The sequence below is a fragment of the Dreissena polymorpha genome, chromosome 1 (genome assembly GCF_020536995.1).
Source record: "Dreissena polymorpha isolate Duluth1 chromosome 1, UMN_Dpol_1.0, whole genome shotgun sequence".
NCBI lineage: Eukaryota > Metazoa > Mollusca > Bivalvia > Myida > Dreissenidae > Dreissena > Dreissena polymorpha.
This window is the reverse complement of record NC_068355.1, coordinates 80048614-80069319: the sequence shown is the minus strand read 5'-3', so window position 1 is coordinate 80069319 and position 20706 is coordinate 80048614. Positions and strand designations below refer to the sequence as shown.

At 38.2% G+C, this 20706-nt stretch overlaps 2 protein-coding genes across 2 annotated transcripts in view; one reads left to right on the top strand and one right to left on the bottom strand.

Annotated features, from left to right (window-relative positions):
- The window catches only part of LOC127837284 (apical junction molecule-like), a 29429-nt gene extending 24859 nt beyond the window's left edge, over positions 1-4570 (top strand). Inside the window, exons 12-14 of the mRNA XM_052364204.1 lie at positions 273-1557; positions 2455-2553; positions 4239-4570. Coding sequence (XP_052220164.1) covers positions 273-1557; positions 2455-2553; positions 4239-4283 — 1429 coding nt within the window. The 3' untranslated portion in view covers positions 4284-4570. The remainder of the gene's footprint in view (positions 1-272; positions 1558-2454; positions 2554-4238) is intronic.
- A 1380-nt stretch (positions 4571-5950) lies between these two features.
- LOC127837296 (uncharacterized) lies at positions 5951-10781 on the bottom strand. The gene is made up of 5 exons (XM_052364214.1): positions 10732-10781; positions 8688-8760; positions 7393-8363; positions 6971-7241; positions 5951-6715 (listed from the first exon to the last, which is right to left on the bottom strand). Exons 2-5 carry the CDS (start codon positions 8746-8748, stop codon positions 6708-6710), a joined length of 1311 nt encoding a protein of 436 aa, XP_052220174.1. The 5' UTR covers positions 8749-8760; positions 10732-10781; the 3' UTR covers positions 5951-6707.
- Positions 10782-20706: the final 9925 nt, after the last annotated feature.

Genomic DNA, 20706 nt, shown 5'->3' with positions numbered 1-20706 from the left:
CATTGGCCTTGGACAGTAGATTACCCCTATAAAAATTGGGGTGACAACTTCAAAGCCCTGTTTGGGGGGCATATGTCTCCAACCGCGAACCTCTTGTTATGTATGGTTTGGAAACTTTAGTAAGTTTATCAATCAAATTGTCCTTGGAAATGATTGAGTTATTGCTGAGTGATCTAGGATTATTCTTTTGTCACAATGATTGTGTTCCCAATAGACAACTTTTTGATGCATATAATGATATTGCACATTTATGATTTATTTGCTCATTGCAGATTAAACAGTTCAAACCAAGGTAGGAGCAGCCAAGTCTGTGAGACATCTCTGGAGCATTCTACCGGTAGCCAGCCCACCACCCTGCACAACAAGTACAGGGAACCAGACACCCAGAGCTCTGGGTACCAGTCACAGCTGAGTGAGCACCCACCTCACCAGTCCAACCAGCAACCCCTTGGTTACCATGGCGACAACATTTCATCCAACTACTCACGGCAGCAGAAACAACATGGGGACTTGCATAGAAACTTAAGCACCCGAAATCACACGAGAAACTTCTCATCTGACACAGAATCCAGTCACTCTAGACGCCTTTCTGATATCGACAATAACAGCCAGACCCAGGGTGAGAGGTTGTACAGCCACATTGATGCTTCATCCCGTCCAAAACCGAATGGTCCTGGCAGCGATTGGAGCTCAAGGGCAGTGAACACAGACACGAATCTTAAAAGCTCCTACCAGGAAACCAGGTCATCTACTGCCACCACATTGGCCTACCAGGAACCCAGGTTATCTACTGTTACCACATTGGCCACATACCAAGATCAGAGATTGAACTCTCATCAGCAACAGACCTGTATGAAACTGCCTGAAAGTGAAAGAGCTTGTGGCAGTGTTGGTGCTAATGATCAGTCACACAAAAACTTCTCACCTGAAAGTGTTATCTTAAGAAGCAATGTTAAGTTTCACTTTAGTGAAAAACAACATGAAAGCAGTGAGTCTGTTATGCCAAACATGCCATATCTACAGAGAGAGTCAAGAGATAAAACGGTGCATAACAATAATGCCAAATGCTCAAATGAACAAGTCCAGTCTTCTTCAAGGAGGGAAACCGAGTCATGCCAATTCTTACATACAGAAAATAATCCGAAAAATACAGAAACTGATCTTTCTCAGCATAACTCTGATGGTGGATACAAGAGAAACGACCACGCAATAATGATGCGTTTTTCAGAAAGACCACACCAAGTTGAAGAAAAAGTTGAAAATAACCATCTTCAACATCAAAGGGAAAATAATGTATTTCATGAAAATAATGGTGCTAAATATAAAGACGATACCTATAAAGTGGGGGATTCCAGTCAAGGGATTTCTGACGAGATTGATAGTGCTCAAAGTCAACAAATAAAGGTTGACGGAAAATCCCATTTGGACAAGAAATTTGAGAGTTGCTACATGTTTGAGAACAAGCTTTGCTCCTTCCTCGAAGACTTTGATGATATCGATGATAGCATCTGGAATGACCCTCCACCCCAGAATGTGAACTTGACCAATCTGTCTTTGGTAGGCACTTATTTTCTGCTTTGTTTTTCTTTCATTTTTAGCTCACCTTAGGGCGTGTTGAGCTATTGTAGTCATCTGATGTCTGGCATGCAGCCTTGTGCTTCCTGTGGCATGCATCTTGTGTTGTCAAATTGTAGAACAGAACAGACAATTTATTCAGACTTGTACATAATTACAACATCTTAAATGTATATAATTGAGGTGTTATCACTCTAGAGTCAACATTTGTTATTCTTGATAAAATTTGTTCTGAATGTTTATCCTGACACTAATTAGGCCCAGATGGAATCTGGTCCATGTGTGTACAAAAGCTAGGTCACAAGGTCAACATTAAAAAAAACACCCTTGTTACCATGCTTTAGGCAACATTTATTACTGACTCTTGAAAAACGTATTTAGAATATTTATTCTGAACACATATATGCTGCATTCAACTAAGTGGTAACAAGTGTTCAAAATCTAGGTCATCTGGTAAATCCTTATAAATCATGTTACAACTCTAGAAGCCTAGTCTCCTGGTGATATCATAGAAAGGCAGTGCTACTCTCCAGATGCCACATTTATAACTCAATCTTGATTAAAATTATCAATTGTGGTAAAAACATATAGATCACAAGAACAAATCTTTGATAATTGGTGTTTCTTGAACTCTGGTAAGTGCTTTAGGACAGTCATGGCCCTCTTGGTTACATGGAGAATAAAGAAAATGTCACTTGTGTGAGAAACAATTATTCATGTAAGCTTGTTATTAAATTTATGTAAATGAATTAAACATAATCATTTCTGTAGTATTTGTATAACACAATGGATGGTATGAAAGCCACTTGCATTTAAATGTCTTATTAGCATGGTTATGGGGCAACCACAAACCAATTATGAGTTAATTTTTTATTACAGGTGGATACATGTTCACCAGCGAGTAAACTGCGCAAGCTTCTAATTGAATCAGAACAGATGATACAGAGCTTAGAAAGATCTGCTGACTCCCCAATCAGGGTATGTCTACACTCAAACATGATCCGAGTGCAATAATTACATGTCTATGTCTACACTCAAACATGATCCGAGTGCAATAATTACATGTCTATATCTACACTCAAACATGATCCCAGTGCAATAATTACATGTCAATGATTTCTTGAGTGTATATATGTGTTGTTTTTTTAGATGAAGAATATGAACAAATAAATCAGTTTTAATACCCAAGAAATTTTCTTTGAATTGATGTCCAATTCAAGGCATTATCCGTATCATTAACCAAACAATTTCACTCTTAAATAAATAGTAACAAAAGTGGCAAACTCTAGAAATATTATCTTTTATTGTAAATCATTTAAAAGTTCATCACATTTAAAGTTGAACCAAATAAGCACCCATTCTATGTTTTATATCATGTTTCATGTGATAATCAAGATTGCAATGTCCATGCTGATACAGGTATATGTAGCTGTTTTATACCCTTAAGTACTTGAGTTTAATTTTTAAATGACACTCATTTTCTAGCTATAAAAGTAAGAAATGGGTTAGCGTTTATTTCGTATTAAAATTTGATTTATATCTAGACTTTACTCTCTGTGAATTTTCTTAATAAAGCTATAATTAGATCATCCTGCTAAGAAATTTTTGACTGAATATTCATAACAAATAAACGCTAGTAACTTTTTTGCTGGTATGACTGCAAAATGAGCGGCTTAAAAAAAAACAATTGATAAAGGTTATAAAACGGCGAAAAATACCTGCATTGACATTGCCATCTTGAACATCCCGTGTTTTCCCACTCTGATGTATGTTATTCCATTTCTAGGATAACATTTATCTTTTCAAAACCGCACAGTATCTTACAAATACTTTTTGTTTTTAAATCTCTGAAAAAGGAACCGTTCAGTTCCCTTAGGCTTTGCGGGTGCCATCATATGCAATTTATCACAAAAATGTCACATTATATTTGGACCATGTTGGACCATGGGATTTTAATGGCAGAGCAAAGCTGTGTTATGAGTGATTTGATAGACATATAATGCATGCCATGCGCATTTTGGACAAACTGGTACCTTTGTATTCAAATACATAGTTGCAAAAACAATTGAACAGTCTTAAATCTCATTTCATATGCATGCTTTTTAATCAAATAGTTAAAATGAATATGTATTTTATAAGACTGTGACTGTCCTTACGAAAGAGAAATATGTAAAAGAAAGTATATAATATTCAAATACTTCCCTTTGCACATTCAGCCTGGGTAAACTCAAGTTCAACATACACAGGGCTCAGAAATATCAGGGTGTTATGAATTATTGAGTTCTCAACCAACAACAGATACAATTTCAATACCATATCATAGATGTTTTTGAGAAATAGAATTACCGAGTTTTGTGTTAGAATTACGTCTGAGTTAATCGAGTGGGGACCTTTGTATTTGTCAAAAAGTGTAATCCTCTTTGAAGTATATGATATGTTGTCTAATATGTTTTCAAAGGTTTTTTTTACAAGATTATTACTCTGTGCTACATTTATTTGTATGTACATGTAACACACTCAGCTTGGAATTGTTTGTATGTAAGTTCCATTTCAATAAATTTTGTCAGTTTTAAGTCAAACTATAGTTTTACACTTATTAAATGTAAATGTGCAGATGATTGGTTAATTCACAGAATAATGTTTTACTGTTGTTGTTTTTTCAGAAAGAAATCAACAAATCTGCTAACCAACACCAGAAAGGAACTTGAATGATGCCACAGTCAATATTGGAGTTTACTCTGTCAACAACATTACCACTTCTAGCCAAACATAGTGCTTATAAATATCCATTACATTACTTTACAATAGCTGGCTAGCCATTAGATAGGTATTATATTGTAATGCTACATTGTTGCTGACATGTGACTTCGGTATATATTATTGTTACTAAGTGATAAATAATGTGGACATTTTTAAATTGATTTTGTGTAATTTAACTTAAATTAATGAGTTAGTACATATATATGATTAAAAAGTGCAAGGCATTGTAAAGCTATGTTTTGTTTTATTGTTACTCGGAAGTTAATTATGAAACAACATTTATGTGTTGAAAAGTGATTTTTACAGCTAGATTTAACAATAAGGTTCTAACAGTATTATATGCTGTGTTTTTAATGTTTTGACCAACATAATTACTGCTCAACTTTACACGATCCCATTTTTGTTACTTGCTTGTTTTTGATTTTTCATTTTTGCAGCTTAATCCTTCATTAAGAATATATAAATTTGCAGCAATATCTGTGATATTAGAAATTTGTATTAAACATATGAACAATAACTATGCTATATTTTTGTTTTCTCATTTAGTATATATTAGCAGTTGTACTTCATAATTATTTCAACTCATACTTTGAAATAGCCTAATAGGTTAAATTGTGTAAAAACATGCTGGTCGTTGTCCAATTTCTGGATAGGCCAAGCTATAGTCAATCTTTCCTTCCTGATTAGTTTGTTTTATTTAATGTATGGTACATTTTTTTAGGTAGAAAAAATCAAGAGTCATATAAAAAAAGCAGAGGCTTAGTGCCATTAAAAAAGATAACATCTTGTTTTAGTAAATTTGTTGTCTTCTGTATATTTTATCTGTAAAGTAACTAAATGGGTGCTTGCAGTCAAACATCTATGACTCCACTCACAGTCTGTTGTGAAGATCCCATTCAGTGGAAAATCTTAGTACAGTTATTTAAAGATAAGAAGCAAACATTTGCACCAAAGTGACCTTGATAGGACCAGTGTGTTAGATCAGAAACGTATTTGTATGGAAATATGAGCCACGTTCTGAGAAAACGGGGCATAATGCATGTGCGTAAAGTGTCATCCCAGATTAGCCTGTGCAGTCCGCACAGGCTAATCAGGGACGACACTTTCCGCTTTTATGGTATTTTTAGTTTCAAGGAAGTCCCTCCTTACCAAAAATCAAGTTAAGACGAAAAGTGTTGTCCCTGATTAGCCTGTGCGAACTGCACATGCATTAAGCCCAGTTTTCTCAGACAGAAAGTAACTGATGCAAAACACGTTTTTGACACTTCAGTTATTTTAAGTTTTCATTTTGACACTTAAGTTATTAAATTGTTCATTCTGACATGATGTAAAGAATAAGGCAACGTGCGCAAAGTTTGGACATTTTGTATAAAGACGTTCGATTATGTACGTTATTGGTTCTGTGCCTGTGTATGTGGTAAGCCAACAAAATAGTTTGTGGTGTTAGCGTACAATTGTATTTTGTGAGCAAACTAAAATATATGCTTTTATGGGATATATTGATGAGTCTGAAATCAAAATTATTTAGACAACGTAATCTGAAATGTATCGGATTCAGAGTAAATACACAAATGTTTAACTGAAAAGTTTTCAAATGGACCAAAACATGACAGTGTTGAATTGCATCTAATTTAATTTACATTGCAAGCTCTCGAAAGATCACAATACATCATCATGTTTCATATGCATGAATTACGATTCTCATGTCAGAACAACTTGTTGAAAATACAACATATGTTTTGCAATTCCGCCGGATAATCCGTACTGATCGTTGTAGCACCATGACATGGCGACGGCCGTTAAAACATGCGTGTGAGCGTGAAAAGTTGATTGTCAATTAAAACGTTTGTCATTACTAACACCGATGTGAACCCTTTGAATGATATAATGCATATTATGCATCGGTACCTTTGACACTTTTAACGTGGATTTGTTTCATTACCAATGCAGGTAAATATTCTAGTGTTTTTTTTTCAAATCAGTGGTCTTCACAACACTTGATGAGACTCCATCAGTTCATAGCTATTCCGTTAGTGTCAATGCTCGTGGCCATTCGATGAACGTGTCGCCGGTCTGCGCATACGAGAAGCATCATGCATGCACGTGAAAAATGAGGGCAAGGGGGCATTGTCGATTGCGGGATCCGTGTCGTTGATGGGTTGTACGCAGCATAGTAGATATAAAACTATATCCCTTCTGAAGAAGTGAAGTCTTCACCTAATACTTTCTTGAAAGTACACATGATTGAATGGTAAGCGGACGGCTAGATGATGAATGGTATAAGCTGAAGCTCTGGTCAGTAACTACATGCATCTGAGGGTTTTTGATTCAGGTTATTCCGGCTGGCGGTCGATTAAGCTCAGCTGTTAGAATTAGCGGTCTGAAACACACACACACACACACGAATCACTACAGAAATTATGTAATAACGACAAAATATATCCGTTTAAATGTGAAATACTCGGTATGCATCACATATTGATACAAGTTCTAGATGTTAACACATACCTATCAAGTTATCAACCGATCATTTACATACATGTAATGAACTATATTGCGTAATCATCAATATTATACACATTCGTTTAAAATTACATTTGTATTAACTATTGAATATATAGTTTTATCATTTTACCCAGTGGAGCTCCTCCTTTTCCACCGGCTCCCCCTTTTCCACCGGCTCCGCCTCCCATAGCACCGCCCATTCCTTCGGCTCCGCCCATCTTACCACCCATGCCATTATTTTTCATGCCCATGGGCATACCTCCGCCCATTCCTCCTTCGCCACCCATTGGCATACCGCCACCCATTCCTCCCGTTTGCATCATCATCATTGGCATCTCACCTCCCATGCCTCCCATCTTGTTAGCCCCCATACCACCACCTTTCATCATCTCCATCATCATCTGAAAGAATCGTCAAGCTAAAAAATCATTGGAGTTCTTCAATCTTACTGGAACTCAAATCAGCAAAGTGGATCGATTTAATGACTATTAGAATATGTAGCATAAAGCAAACGATGCGGGATATTTCAAACAAAAGTGCTTGTACACTTACACCATCCATAGGCATCATGAGCATTCCACCGCCCATTTCCATTGGCATCATCTTCATTCCACCGCCCATTTCCATCGGCATCATCTTCATTCCACCACCCATTTCCATTGGCATCTTCATTTCGCCACCCATACCACTACGCCTTTCCATTGGCATCTTCATTTCACCACCCATACCACCACCCATTTCCATTGGCATCATCTTCATTCCACCGCCCATACCACCGCCCATTTCCTTTGGCATCATCTTCATTCCACCGCCCATTTCCATTGGCATCTTCATCCCACCTCCCATTTCCATTGGCATCATCTTCATTCCACCACCCATTTCCATTGGCATCTTCATTCCACCGCCCATACCACCACTCATTTCCATTGGTATTTTCATTTCACTGCCCATACCACCACCCATTTCCATTGGCTTCATATTCATACCACCACCCATTTCCATTGGCATCATCTTCATTCCAGCGCCCATACCACCGCCCATTCCCATTGGCATCATCTTCATTCCACCACCCATTTCCATTGGCATCTTCATACCACCACCCATTTCCATTGGCATCATCTTCATTCCATTGCCCATACCAGCGCCCATTTCCATTGGCATCATATTCATTCCACCGCCCATTTCCATTGGCATCTTCATACCACCACCCATTTCCATTGGCATCATCTTCATTCCACCGTCCATACCACCGCCCATTTCCATTGGCATCATCTTCATTCCACCACCCATTTCCATTGGCATCTTCATTCCACCGCCCATTTCCATTGGCATCCCGCCTCCCATTCCACCGCCATTTCCGCCTTCCATAGGCATCATGGGCATACCACCTTCCATTCTGCCACCCATTCCGCCCTTACCGCCTTCCATGGGCATCATCATCATCATCATCATTGGCATCATCGGCATCATTTGCATTCCACCTCCCATACCGCCACTCTTGCCCCCGCTTTTGCCGCCACCACCTAAGCACACATACACACGGTGTAAAACATTGTGTAACATATCTAACTTTTCATTAACGAGTTTTTGAAATCTGTGACATACCGACATTGACAATATCCAAAATATAGTTCTTCAATATACATATTTTCAAAAGGGACAAACTTTAAATAACACATACATTATACTAGTACTATTAATAAGTATTCTTATAATTCCCAACAACGAAAAATCGAGAAACTTACATCAAATTATGGTTTAGTAATAATGTGTTTATGTGAATGCATACGGTTCAACCACCCCTTTTTCTCATCATAGATGAATGCAACCCCAAACTAATCCCCTACCTCTATATGCGAGTGATATGGCAAATAATGCCGAGGTCAGCGTGATACTTCGTAGATTCATCTTGTCTTCAGTCTGTAACGAGAGAAGGAATGCACATAGTTATGCCCTTTTATCAGATGCACAATTCGCGAAAATAGTTAAATAAAAATTACACAAGCGAAATATATGTTAAGAAAAAAAATTCATTCACATACATACGTTTTTTTCCTCGAATAAAATATGTGGGTCTGCTAGTATTATAATTATTGTAAAAAAATCTTACTAAAGAAACTCATTTGTATATTAATACGTATACTATTTTCAAGGCTTAATGAATTCTAAAACGAGAATTTCATTTGTAGCAAAAAGTCGTCACAATAACCATAGAGTGTATGAAGATAACAATACTTTTATATCAGTGTAAATGAACGATCTTATAACGGTCGATAGAGACCGGAATACAAAACATCATGAACTACAATTAACTTGCAGTAAACTGAAGTTTTAAAAGGAAAACTGTTTTCAAACTTAACAAGAACAACAATTTACTGTACAAATCACATAGATATGTACACGCGAAATTTCAAATTGAGTTTTATTTGTTTCTTAAACGTTTAATCAGTAATTATTTTCGGATTCTTCTAATAACCCTAATATACCTTCAACAATCAAATGATGCACGCACCGACAATAAGATTAGTTTAATAAAAGTTGTATTTTGGGATAATTTAATAAGTTGTTTGCTCTGTTACTTTGGAATCAATTTCAGTTGACAATTACATAAATAATTAACATCCACCAACCAACATTCGTATATACCCATACTTAACGCCACAACACATTCATCAGATGTTAATCGAATTTTACGCACCTTAAATTCGTAACATTAAATCAATTTTATTGTATGGCGCCCTCATGGTCAATTTTTCCCAGTGTCAGCCCCGGAAACCCGATATGCTGTGAAAAGTTGGATGTGCATGGAAAAGTTGCCGATACATTTTGCTGAATTTCGGTAGGGTAAGTAAATCCAGTTCTATAATTGTTTAAAGGCATTTTTGAATTAAAATATCTTTTGGTATATGCAAAGGAGGTATTATCATGTATGTTAGAAAATCCTGGTTATTATTATTCAGGATTTATTGAGATATGGCTATTTGAAGTCGAAAGGTAACATATCCGCCAGGGTTTCTTAAAAAATCATATTGGTGGAGAAAATCGACTTTACATTCAACATGGTGATGAAAAAATTATATGACCCGATGCAGTGCCAAAGATTTCAAGATATGACAGGAGTGCAGTATATTTATAAACTTAAAAGCGCACTATTATTATATCTTGACATATTTGGCACTGCACCGGGTCATATCATTTTTTTTCATCAACATGTTGAATGTAAAGTCGAATTTCTCCACCAATACGATTTTTTTTAAAGAAACCATGGCGGTTATGTTACTTGGGGACATTGGTTGATATAATTTTCGATGCAAAAACTTTTTCAATGGCATACCTTTAAAGAAATTTGTAAATAAAGTGATAAATAGGGGACACATCCCTGCTTCGTCGACTTCAAATAGCCACATTTCAATAAATCCTGATTAATAATAACCAGGATTTTTCTAACATACATAATAGTACCTCCTTTGCATATACCAAAAGATATTTTAATTCAAAAAATGCATTTAAACAATTAAAGAACTGGATTTACTTACCCTACCGAAATTCAGGAAAATGTATCGGCAACTTTTCCAAGCACATCCAACTTTTCACAGCATATCGGGTTTCCAGGGGTGAGTGTCCGACTTTGTTTTCTTTTCTTTATGGATAAGCCTGCATATTTACGTCATTATTTTTTAATAAACAATGACAATTGCAAACTTGCAGAATTAACAAATTGAATGCTTTTGGTAGAAATATTAAAAAAAATATAACTCCATTACAATATTGAACATGTTATCAAAAATATTAAATAAGTATATTTTTGCACGCACGCTAAGAATTTTGCGGGAAAAAGTCCGTCGAAAAACTAATTGATTTGTGTTTTTTTGCCTTATCAGCACCTCTTACCTTTTTTAAAGAATGCCGACTGTACGCGACGAGGTATAACCTGACCAGATCCGTGCGCCATATGTTTATAAAGCCTCGGACCGGATGTTGTGCCCGATTGCAAGAGCATCAAGAGAACCAGTCATTCGCGGTTGAGGGGCGATCAAAAAATCTTAATTATCCAATGTTTTGCTATTGTTAAAATCCATGCATTACCTTTAGATACATATTGTATTGACAAGCAATTATTGAAGTATCTTGGTGTATTATTTAAATAGCGAAAACTTGCATTAAACAAATTAGGTCTAGCAAATTAAAGCATTCGCTCTTTTGGGGGCTGCTTTACAAAAAAATAATTAACGGTGACATTCCTCAAGCGAGCATATGTGGAATTCCAAACGCAGTTTGCCTTTTAAAATATGACAATACAACTTTTTTCCCGATATACATCTATATAGTATATGTAAGTTAGCTAAATGAGCATATAATCAAATATATGGTATATTAAATTCGTTACAAATCACAACTGCAAACATGTTTGTTTAAAGGATAGTTTAAATAATAATAATGCTGATATGTCCATCATTCAATTATAAAATATTTGCTTAATGTGTAACACCCCTTGCCTGTCTTCGGCGCTATGAGGTTATTTCTTTACTTAAGGTCACACAAATGACACCGCCGTGGTGTTGAAAATGCACAGAACATGTCACATCGTATGTAAATAGCTAAAAAAAGTTGTTAAAGACAGACGGAACATGGTTTAATGCACGAATTATCGGAGCGCTCAATCAGCTGATTGTAAGGGCAATGACGCACAATCCGGAACGACATCCAAACGTTTAAAAAACTGCGGCGCTTCATCATTGAATAATTCATTCTAATGCGGATTTAACCCATTTATGCCTAGTGGACTCTCCCATCAATCTAAATTGGATCAATTTATTTCCAACATTGGGGATTTCTAATATATTTATTTCTATATTTAGAATATTTCTTACAGAAATTCCTTTAAGCCAACAGCGCAGACACAGATGAGACGCCGCATCATGCGGCGTCTCATCTGGGTCTACGCTGTTTGCCAAGACATTTTTTTCTAGACGCTAGGCATAGATGGGTTAAGCGATCTTAATAAAAATTGTAAATTGTCAATGATGAATGACACACTAAAATAGACTTTCAGAAGAGATTTGTTCATAAGACACGTAGATACACTTTTATCTTTAGCAACAATATCAGTTAACATGTCGGTTCCTGCGTTAACTTAATCGATAACAATTTCATTGAAATAGCATTTGATTAAGGTAATCACTATCAAGAGTGTTTATGTATGTTAATTTAACATTCATCGTTCATATTAATGTATTGATTAAAGATTAATAAAATACAATATAAAAAATAAAATCGTATATACTTAATTAAAAAATATTCAAATTTTCAAAAACTATGCATCAGCGGAACAACCTGTGTAAATCTATAATATATTATACAACAGTATATAACGAAATTTGAAAAGTATTATATAGTTATATAGATCTACATGCGCAACTGTAATTGCTTTAATGCCATAAATGAATGCATATATCTTAACATATAGATATTTCTTGTCGCGGATGAATCAGTTGCAGAAACTTACGTATTGAAAATTTGGCTGGTAATTAATTACACTTTAATCGTACGATTCCGACCTGCATTAGAATGTTTAATCAAGTAAGTATGTTTTCGAGATCACGCTTACAGTTTTCGGCATCTTAACATGTTTAGATCCATGTTGAAACAGTGATTAGACCACAACGGACATTCTCAACATCCATACTTAGACGATAGGCACATTTTTCACAAGTGAGGATGATATGTTCAAACGCGCTATTTTAGGAAGCTTTGCACACTCCTGTATACATTTTCGTCAGTTAAAACATACTAGAAATGACATCACCTATACCGTGTTTAATTTGCTAAAGTATTTTATTTTGTAAATAACTCTCCAATGGTAACAAGGATTTCTGTCCGAATAATGTAGAGTTTCATTTTTTTAAATATACATTTTCATTACTTTTACAACATACGAGAAATTACAACAAGTACACTGTGTTGTACTTAAAAAAAGTATTTTATATTATTCTATTATTTTATGACTCCTCAACGGTAACAAAGCTTTTCTGTTCTGATAAAATCAGTAGAGTTTCATTAATTGCTATATTCAGATAAAATTTTACAGTTGTAAAAGTGTAAGAAGTGACACGTACACTGTATTGTTATAGAAAGTAAGAGTATTTAATTTTATTGATGACTCAACGAATGTTACAATAACTTTCCTCCTGATAATGTGTCTGGAGTTTCATTTATTACAATATTAAACAATTATGCGAAGATGTTAGCCTTTTATTTGAAATTGTTCTCTAGATATAATTACATAAAGGTAACTGAAAATGTGAAAACATAATTCTATGAAAGGACATCGTTATGTTGGTTAAGAATAGAATCTGTTTTTGAATACTTGTATATTTGAATACCATTTTGTTGGTTATTGATAATAACTTCTTGTTACTAGAATATATTTTATTGCTGTAGATATTGGCATGTGGAGAGGATGTCCACAGCCACCTCCCCCACCCAACCCATACATATACACTAAATGTATTTGCAAATATGCGTATTTGTGATGAACGTACACATAGAAATTTTGGAACTGGTAGCATTTGTGTTGGAAAAAGGGGATATGATTAAGGCATGGTATATGTCAGAAGGCCCAATATCTTTATTTTGATCTATCTGAGTCAGTGTTTACATGTGCACTTTTTGAAGGTCCATTTGGCTTTGCATTTGGAAATTTAAACACTGTTTGTATAGTTTTGTATTTAAAAAAAGGAACGTTTTTGGTAGCTATAAGTTGAGTTAAATGTATTGCATCTAAGGATGCATATTCAGCAACGGCTGTATCTTAAAAGATTTCAATCCTAAGTTCGATTATATCGCTTGTTTGAATGGTTCAGCGAATGGCAAGTGTACATCGATTCGGGTGAATTGATGCTATTTTTACACGTTTTCATGTTAATTTTAAAATATAGATTGGCGCGTAAATCTTTTAAGTAATTAAAAACCTTTAGCCTTTTTAATTTGCCATTTAATCCTTTACAGTTTAAAGAAATAATATTAAGGTTGCTAGTAATTTGGATGAATTATATAAATAAAAGTTAATGGTGCACAATTCTCTTTCCCATACCTTAAAAGGCTTGACATTTTTAGAAAATGGAAATACAGTGATACAACTGGAAAGGTCACTAGACATACAAAAACAACATAGAAAACGAGAACATAGGATGCAAACAAAGAAAAATAATACACTAATAATCATAAGAGATGGAAAGGATTAAAGACGCAAGTCGGAGCAAAACTATAAATTTCAATGCATAGAAAATTGACTAAACGTGTAAAAGTTATAATGCCTATGCTCAACATACATTTGTTCTAATACTAGAAAATAAATGGTCATTATACGGCATTTCCCCTATAATACCTTATTAAATACGAAGCTTTACGGTTTTATGTTTTAAAACAAATTGCAAATCAAGTAATTTGATAGGCTTCTATGGAGTATACTACATTTCAGTATAAATTTCTTTTACTATAACATGTTTTAAGTTTGCAGTTTCAGACTTGGAAAAGATTAATAACTGCAAACTAATATTATTTTTACTAAGTGTCAAAAACGGTGGAAAATTCATGTTAACTTAATAAGAGTGTATGGTGTACATACAATACGTTTAAACATAAACAAAATCGTTCCTAACGTAGACAAAATATGACAGCAGTTTATGAACAAACATGTACATGTTTTCTTACTAGCTTGAATTGTGCGAAAAGTAAACAAGCGACATCTTTCCAAACATATTAATACTACACATTGTAATACTATGAACTATTTTTAATCAAGGGTAATCAACGTTGTTATTGATTAAATACATATTTTAGAATCCTTTTGATTCACGAGTCAGATGTTTTCCAGTCCAACTTGAAACATTAAACGTCTGAAGTTCTGTTAACCGTTGTCGGCACAATCATAAATAGTTTTATTCGTACATTTATGTCTGACTTTATCCAGACATTTGATACTATTGTAGATACACTTAACATATTATCCGATGGAAGACTATACGATTAACTAAGTAAATAATACATGGATTAAGAAGTCAGTGTGAATTCTTTCAGCACAGTAATTGTTCCTACTCAGCGTGCAGGATCTTGGACCTTGTGGGGTTCCCAATTGAACGTTAATGGATGTAAACACAACTGGTCGGTGGTGTTTTTTTTTTCGAAATAACCTTTTAAAACAATTTTTCTTAAGAATGTCAACCTTTGCATAAAAGACAGATTTTTATTATGCTGATGGCGATTGAAATACATTAGAATTACTTCATTTAAGAAGCCTTGGTTCTTGATAAAAAAGCCCAGTGTACTGCACGGTTATGCTTCACGCAACATGAAATGTTTTCACCGATATTAAACGTATTCAAGGATGTATTATTATACCTTAAGATAGCGGCACAAACTGCTTGAAAAACTGTCTTATGCACTAAAGATTTTTGCAAATGTATTTCTTTTTGCAAAAATAAAGCTCTTAACGATGCGTTTACATTCTGTCCAGCCCGTGTGTAAACCCCAGAAAACCCCGTTGATTCTGCACCCTGTACTATGAATAGTTTTCGTGCTTGCATTGTTTAACAAATATTGCACGATTACATTTAAAGTAAGTTTTCTTGCTAGTATACATTATTTTTGTTATTCCTAAATATGACATTTGATTAAAACATTTAAACAGAACAAAACACAATATTTAAAAAATGGATTCATTTAGCGCATGCTTTTACTTCATAAATATATAGTAGGTGCGTGAAGTTGGCTCGCCGTTCGACGTTCGACATTAGTTCAACATTCAAATTACCGAATGTCGAGCTGGCTCGGCATTCCAGCTCGACATTCAGTTCGGCATTCGCATATAATGTTGTATGCTTATTTTTTAATGTCGAGCTGGCTCGGCATTCCAGCTCGACATTCAGTTCGGCATTCGCATACAGTGTTGTATGCTTATTTCCGAATGTCGAGCTGGCTCGGCATTCCAGCTCGACATTTAGTTCGACATTTGGATATAGTGTTGTACAATTTTTTTTTGAATGTCGAGCTGGCTCGGCATTCCAGCTCGACATTCAGTTCTGCATTCGCAAATAGTGTTGTATGCTTATTTTCGAATGTCGAGCTGGCTCGGCATTCCAGCTCGACATTCAGTTCGACATTCGGAGATAATGTTGTTCAATAATTTTTGAATGACGAGCTGGCTCGGCATTCCAGCTCGACATTCAGTTCGACATTCGGAGAAAGTGTTGTTCAATAATTTTTGAATGACGAGTTGGCTCAGCATTTCAGCTCGACATTCAGTTCGACATTCGGATATAGTGTTGTACAATAATTTTTGAATGACGAGCTGGCTCGGCATTCCAGCTCGACATTCAGTTCGACATTCGGAGAAAGTGTTGTACAATTTTTTTGAATGACGAGCTGGCTCGGCATTCCAGCTCGACATTCAGTTCGGCATTCGCAAATAGTGTTGTATGCTTATTTTTGAATGTCGAGCTGGCTCGGCATTCCAGCTCGACATTCAGTTCGACATTCGGATATAGTGTTGTACAATAATTTTTGAATGTGGAGCTGGCTCGGCATTCCAGCTCGACATTCAGTTCGGCATTCGCAAATAGTGTTGTATGCTTATTTTTGAATGTCGAGCTGGCTCGGCATTCCAGCTCGACATTCAGTTCGGCATTCGCATACAGTGTTGTATGCTTATTTTCGAATGTCGAGCTGGCTCGGCATTCCAGCTCGACATTCAGTTCGACATTCGGATATAGTGTTGTACAATTTTTTTTGAATGTGGAGCTGGCTCGGCATTCCAGCTCGACATTCAGTTCGGCATTCGCAAATAGTGTTGTATGCTTATTTTCGAATGACGAGCTGGCTCGGCATTCCAGCTCGACATTCAGTTCGACATTCGGAGGTAATGTTGTTCATTAATTTTTGAATGACGAGCTGGCTCGGCATTCCAGCTCGACATTCAGTTCGACATTCGGATATAGTGTTGGACAATTTTTTTTGAATGTCGAGCTGGCTCGGCATTCCAGCTCGACATTCAGTTCGGCATTCGCAAATAGTGTTTTATGCTTATTTTCGAATGTCGAGCTGGCTCGGCATTCCAGCTCGACATTCAGTTCGACATTCGGAGATAATGTTGTTCAATAATTTTTGAATGCCGAGCTGGCTCGGCATTCCAGCTCGACATTCAGTTCGACATTCGGAGATAATGTTGTTCAATAATTTTTGAATGCCGAGCTGGCTCGGCATTCCAGCTCGACATTCAGTTCGACATTTGGTTATAGTGTTGTACAATAATTTTTGAATGACGAGTTGGCTCGGCATTTCAGCTCGACATTCAGTTCGGCATTCGGATATAGTGTTGTACAATAATTTTTAAATGTCGAGCTGGCTCGGCATTCCAGCTCGACATTCAGTTCAACATTCGGAGAAAGTGTTGTACAATAATTTTTGAATGACGAGCTGGCTCGGCATTCCAGCTCGACATTCAGTTCGACATTCGGATATAGTGTTGTACAATAATTTTTGAATGACGAGCTGGCTCGGCATTCCAGCTCGACATTCAGTTCGACATTCGGAGATAGTGTTGTAAAATGATTTTTGAATGTCAAGCTGGCTCGGCATTCCAGCTCGCATTCAGTTCGGCATTCGCAAATAGTGTTGCATGCTTATTTTTGAATGACGAGCTGGCTCGGCATTCCAGCTCGACATTCAGTTCGAAATTCGGATATACTGTTGTACATTTTTTTATAATGTCGAGCTGGCTCGGCATTCCAGCTCGACATTCAGTTCGACATTCGGATATAGTGTTGTACAATAATTTTTAAATGGCGAGCTGACCGATGGACGACCAACCGAAGACCGATGGACGACCGTTGGACGGGAGAGGGATAACCGATGGACGACAGACAGAAAGATAAGGGACGACCGATGGACAACCGATTGGCGACCGATGGACGACCGATGGACGGGAGAGGGATAACCGATGGACGACCGACAGAAAGATAAGGGACGACCGATGGACGGCCGATGGACGACCGATGGGCGACCGATGGACGACCGATGGACGACCCATTGATGACCGATGGACGACCGATGGACGACGGATGGACGACCGAAGGACGACCGAAGGACGACCGATGGACGACCGATGGACGACCGACAGAAAGATAAGGGACGACCGATGGACAACCGATTGGCGACCGATGGACGACCGATGGACGACCGATGGACGACCGATGGACGACCGATGGACGACCGATGGACGACCGATGGACGACCGATGGACGACCGATGGACGACCGATGGACGACCGATGGACGACCGATGGACGGGAGAGGGATAACCGATGGACGACCGACAGAAAGAGAAGGGACGACCGATGGACGACCGATGGGCGACCGATGGACGACTGAAGGACGACCCATTGATGACCCATTGATGACCGATGGACGACCGATGGACGACCGATGGACGACCGATGGACGACCGATGGACGACCGATGGACGACCGATGGACGACCGAAGGACGACCGAAGGACGACCGATGGACGACCGATGGACATTCGACGGACGACCGATGGTCGTCCCTGGTCCAACGGTTGGTCGTCCATCGGTCGTCCATCGGTCGTCCTTCGATCGTCCTTCGGTCGTCCTTCGGTCGCCCCTCGTCCAACTGTTGGTCGACCATCGGTCGTCCATTGTCTGCCCTTGTCCGTCCGTTGGTCGGCCATTGGTCGTCCCTTATCTTTCTGTCGGTCGTCCATCGGTTATCCCTCTCCCGTCCATCGGTCGCCAATCGGTCGGCCATCGGTCGTCCCTTATCTTTCTGTCAGTCGTCCATCGGCCGTCCATCGGCCGTCCATCGGTCGTTCCTTATCTTTCTGTCGGTCGTTTATCGGTCGTCCATCGGCCGTCCATCGGTCGTCCATCGGTCGTCGCTCGGCCAACTGTCGGCCGTCAATCGGTCGTCAATCGGCCGTCCATCGGTCGTCCCTAGTCCAATTGCTGGCCGTCCATAGGTCGTTCATTGTCTGCCCTTGTCCGTCCGTTGATCATCCATCGGTCGTATGTTATCTTTATGTCGGTCGTCCATCGGTTATCCCTCTCCCATCCATCGGTCGTCCATCGGTCGCCAATCGGTCGTCCATCGGTCGTCCCTTATCTTTCTGTCGGTCGTCCATCGGTTATCCCTCCCCCGTCCGTCGGTCGTCCATCGGTCTTCGGTTGGTCGACCGGTCAGCTCGACATTTAAAAATTATTGTACAACACTATATTCGAATGTCGAACTGAATGTCGAGTTGGAATGCCGAGCCAGCTCCACATTCAAAAATTATAGTACAACACTATATCCGAATGTCGAACTGAATGTCGAGCTGGAATGCCGAGCCAGCTCGTCATTCAAAAATTATTGTACAACTTTAAATCCGAATGTCGAGCTGAATGTCGAGCTGGAATGCCGAGCCAGCTCGTCATTAAAAAATTATTGTACAACACTTTCTCCGAATGTCGAACTAAATGTCGAGCTGGAATGTCGAGCCAGCTCGACATACAAAAAACATTGTACAACACTTTCTCCGAATGTCGAACTGAATGTCGAGCTGGAATGCCGAGCCAGCTCGTCATTCAAAAATAAGCATACAACACTATTTGCGAATGCGGAACTGAATGTCGAGCTGGAATGCCGAGCCAGCTCGACATTCAAAAAACATTGTACAACACTATCTTCGAATGTCGAACTGAATGTCGAGCTGTAATGCCGAGCCAGCTCGACATTCGAAAATAAGCATACAACACTGTATGCGAATGCAGAACTGAATGTCGAGCTGGAATGCCGAGCCAGCTCGACATTCGAAAATAAGCATACAACACTATATGCGAATGCCGAACTGAATGTCGAGCTGGAATGCCGAGCCAGCTCGACATTCGAAAAAAAGCATACAACACTATAGTGCGAATGCCGAACTGAATGTCGAGCTGGAATGCCGAGCCAGCTCGTCATTCAAAAATTATTGTACAACACTTTCTCCGAATGTCGAACTGAATGTCGAGCTGGAATGCCGAGCCAGCTCGTCATTCAAAAATAAGCATACAACACTATTTGCGAATGCCGAACTGAATGTCGAGCTGGAATGCCGAGCCAGCTCGACATTCAAAAAACATTGTACAACACTATCTTCGGATGTCGAACTGAATGTCGAGCTGGAATGCCGAGCCAGCTCGACATTCGAAAATAAGCATACAACACTGTATGCGAATGCCGAACTGAATGTCGAGCTGGAATGCCGAGCCAGCTCGACATTCGAAAATAAGCATACAACACTATATGCGAATGCCGAACTGAATGTCGAGCTGGAATGCCGAGCCAGCTCGAAATTCGAAAATAAGCATACAACACTATATGCGAATGCCGAACTGAATGTCGAGCTGGAATGCCGAGCCATCTCGTCATTCAAAAATTATTGTACAACACTTATATCCGAATGTCGACCTGAATGTCGAGCTGGAATGCCGAGCCAGCTCGACATTCAAAAAGTATTGCTCAACACTTTCTCCGAATGTCGAACTGAATTTCGAGCTGGAATGCCGAGCCAGCTCGACATTCGAAAATAAGCATACAATACTATATGCGAATGCCGAACTGAATGTCGAGCTGGAATGCCGAGCCAGCTCGACATTCGAAAATAAGCATACAACACTATATGCGAATGCCGAACTGAATGTCGAGCTGGAATGCCGAGCCAGCTCGACATTCGAAAATAAGCATACAACACTATTTGCGAATGCCGAACTGAATGTCGAGCTGGAATGCCGAGCCAGCTCCACATTCAAAAATTATTGTACAACACTATATCC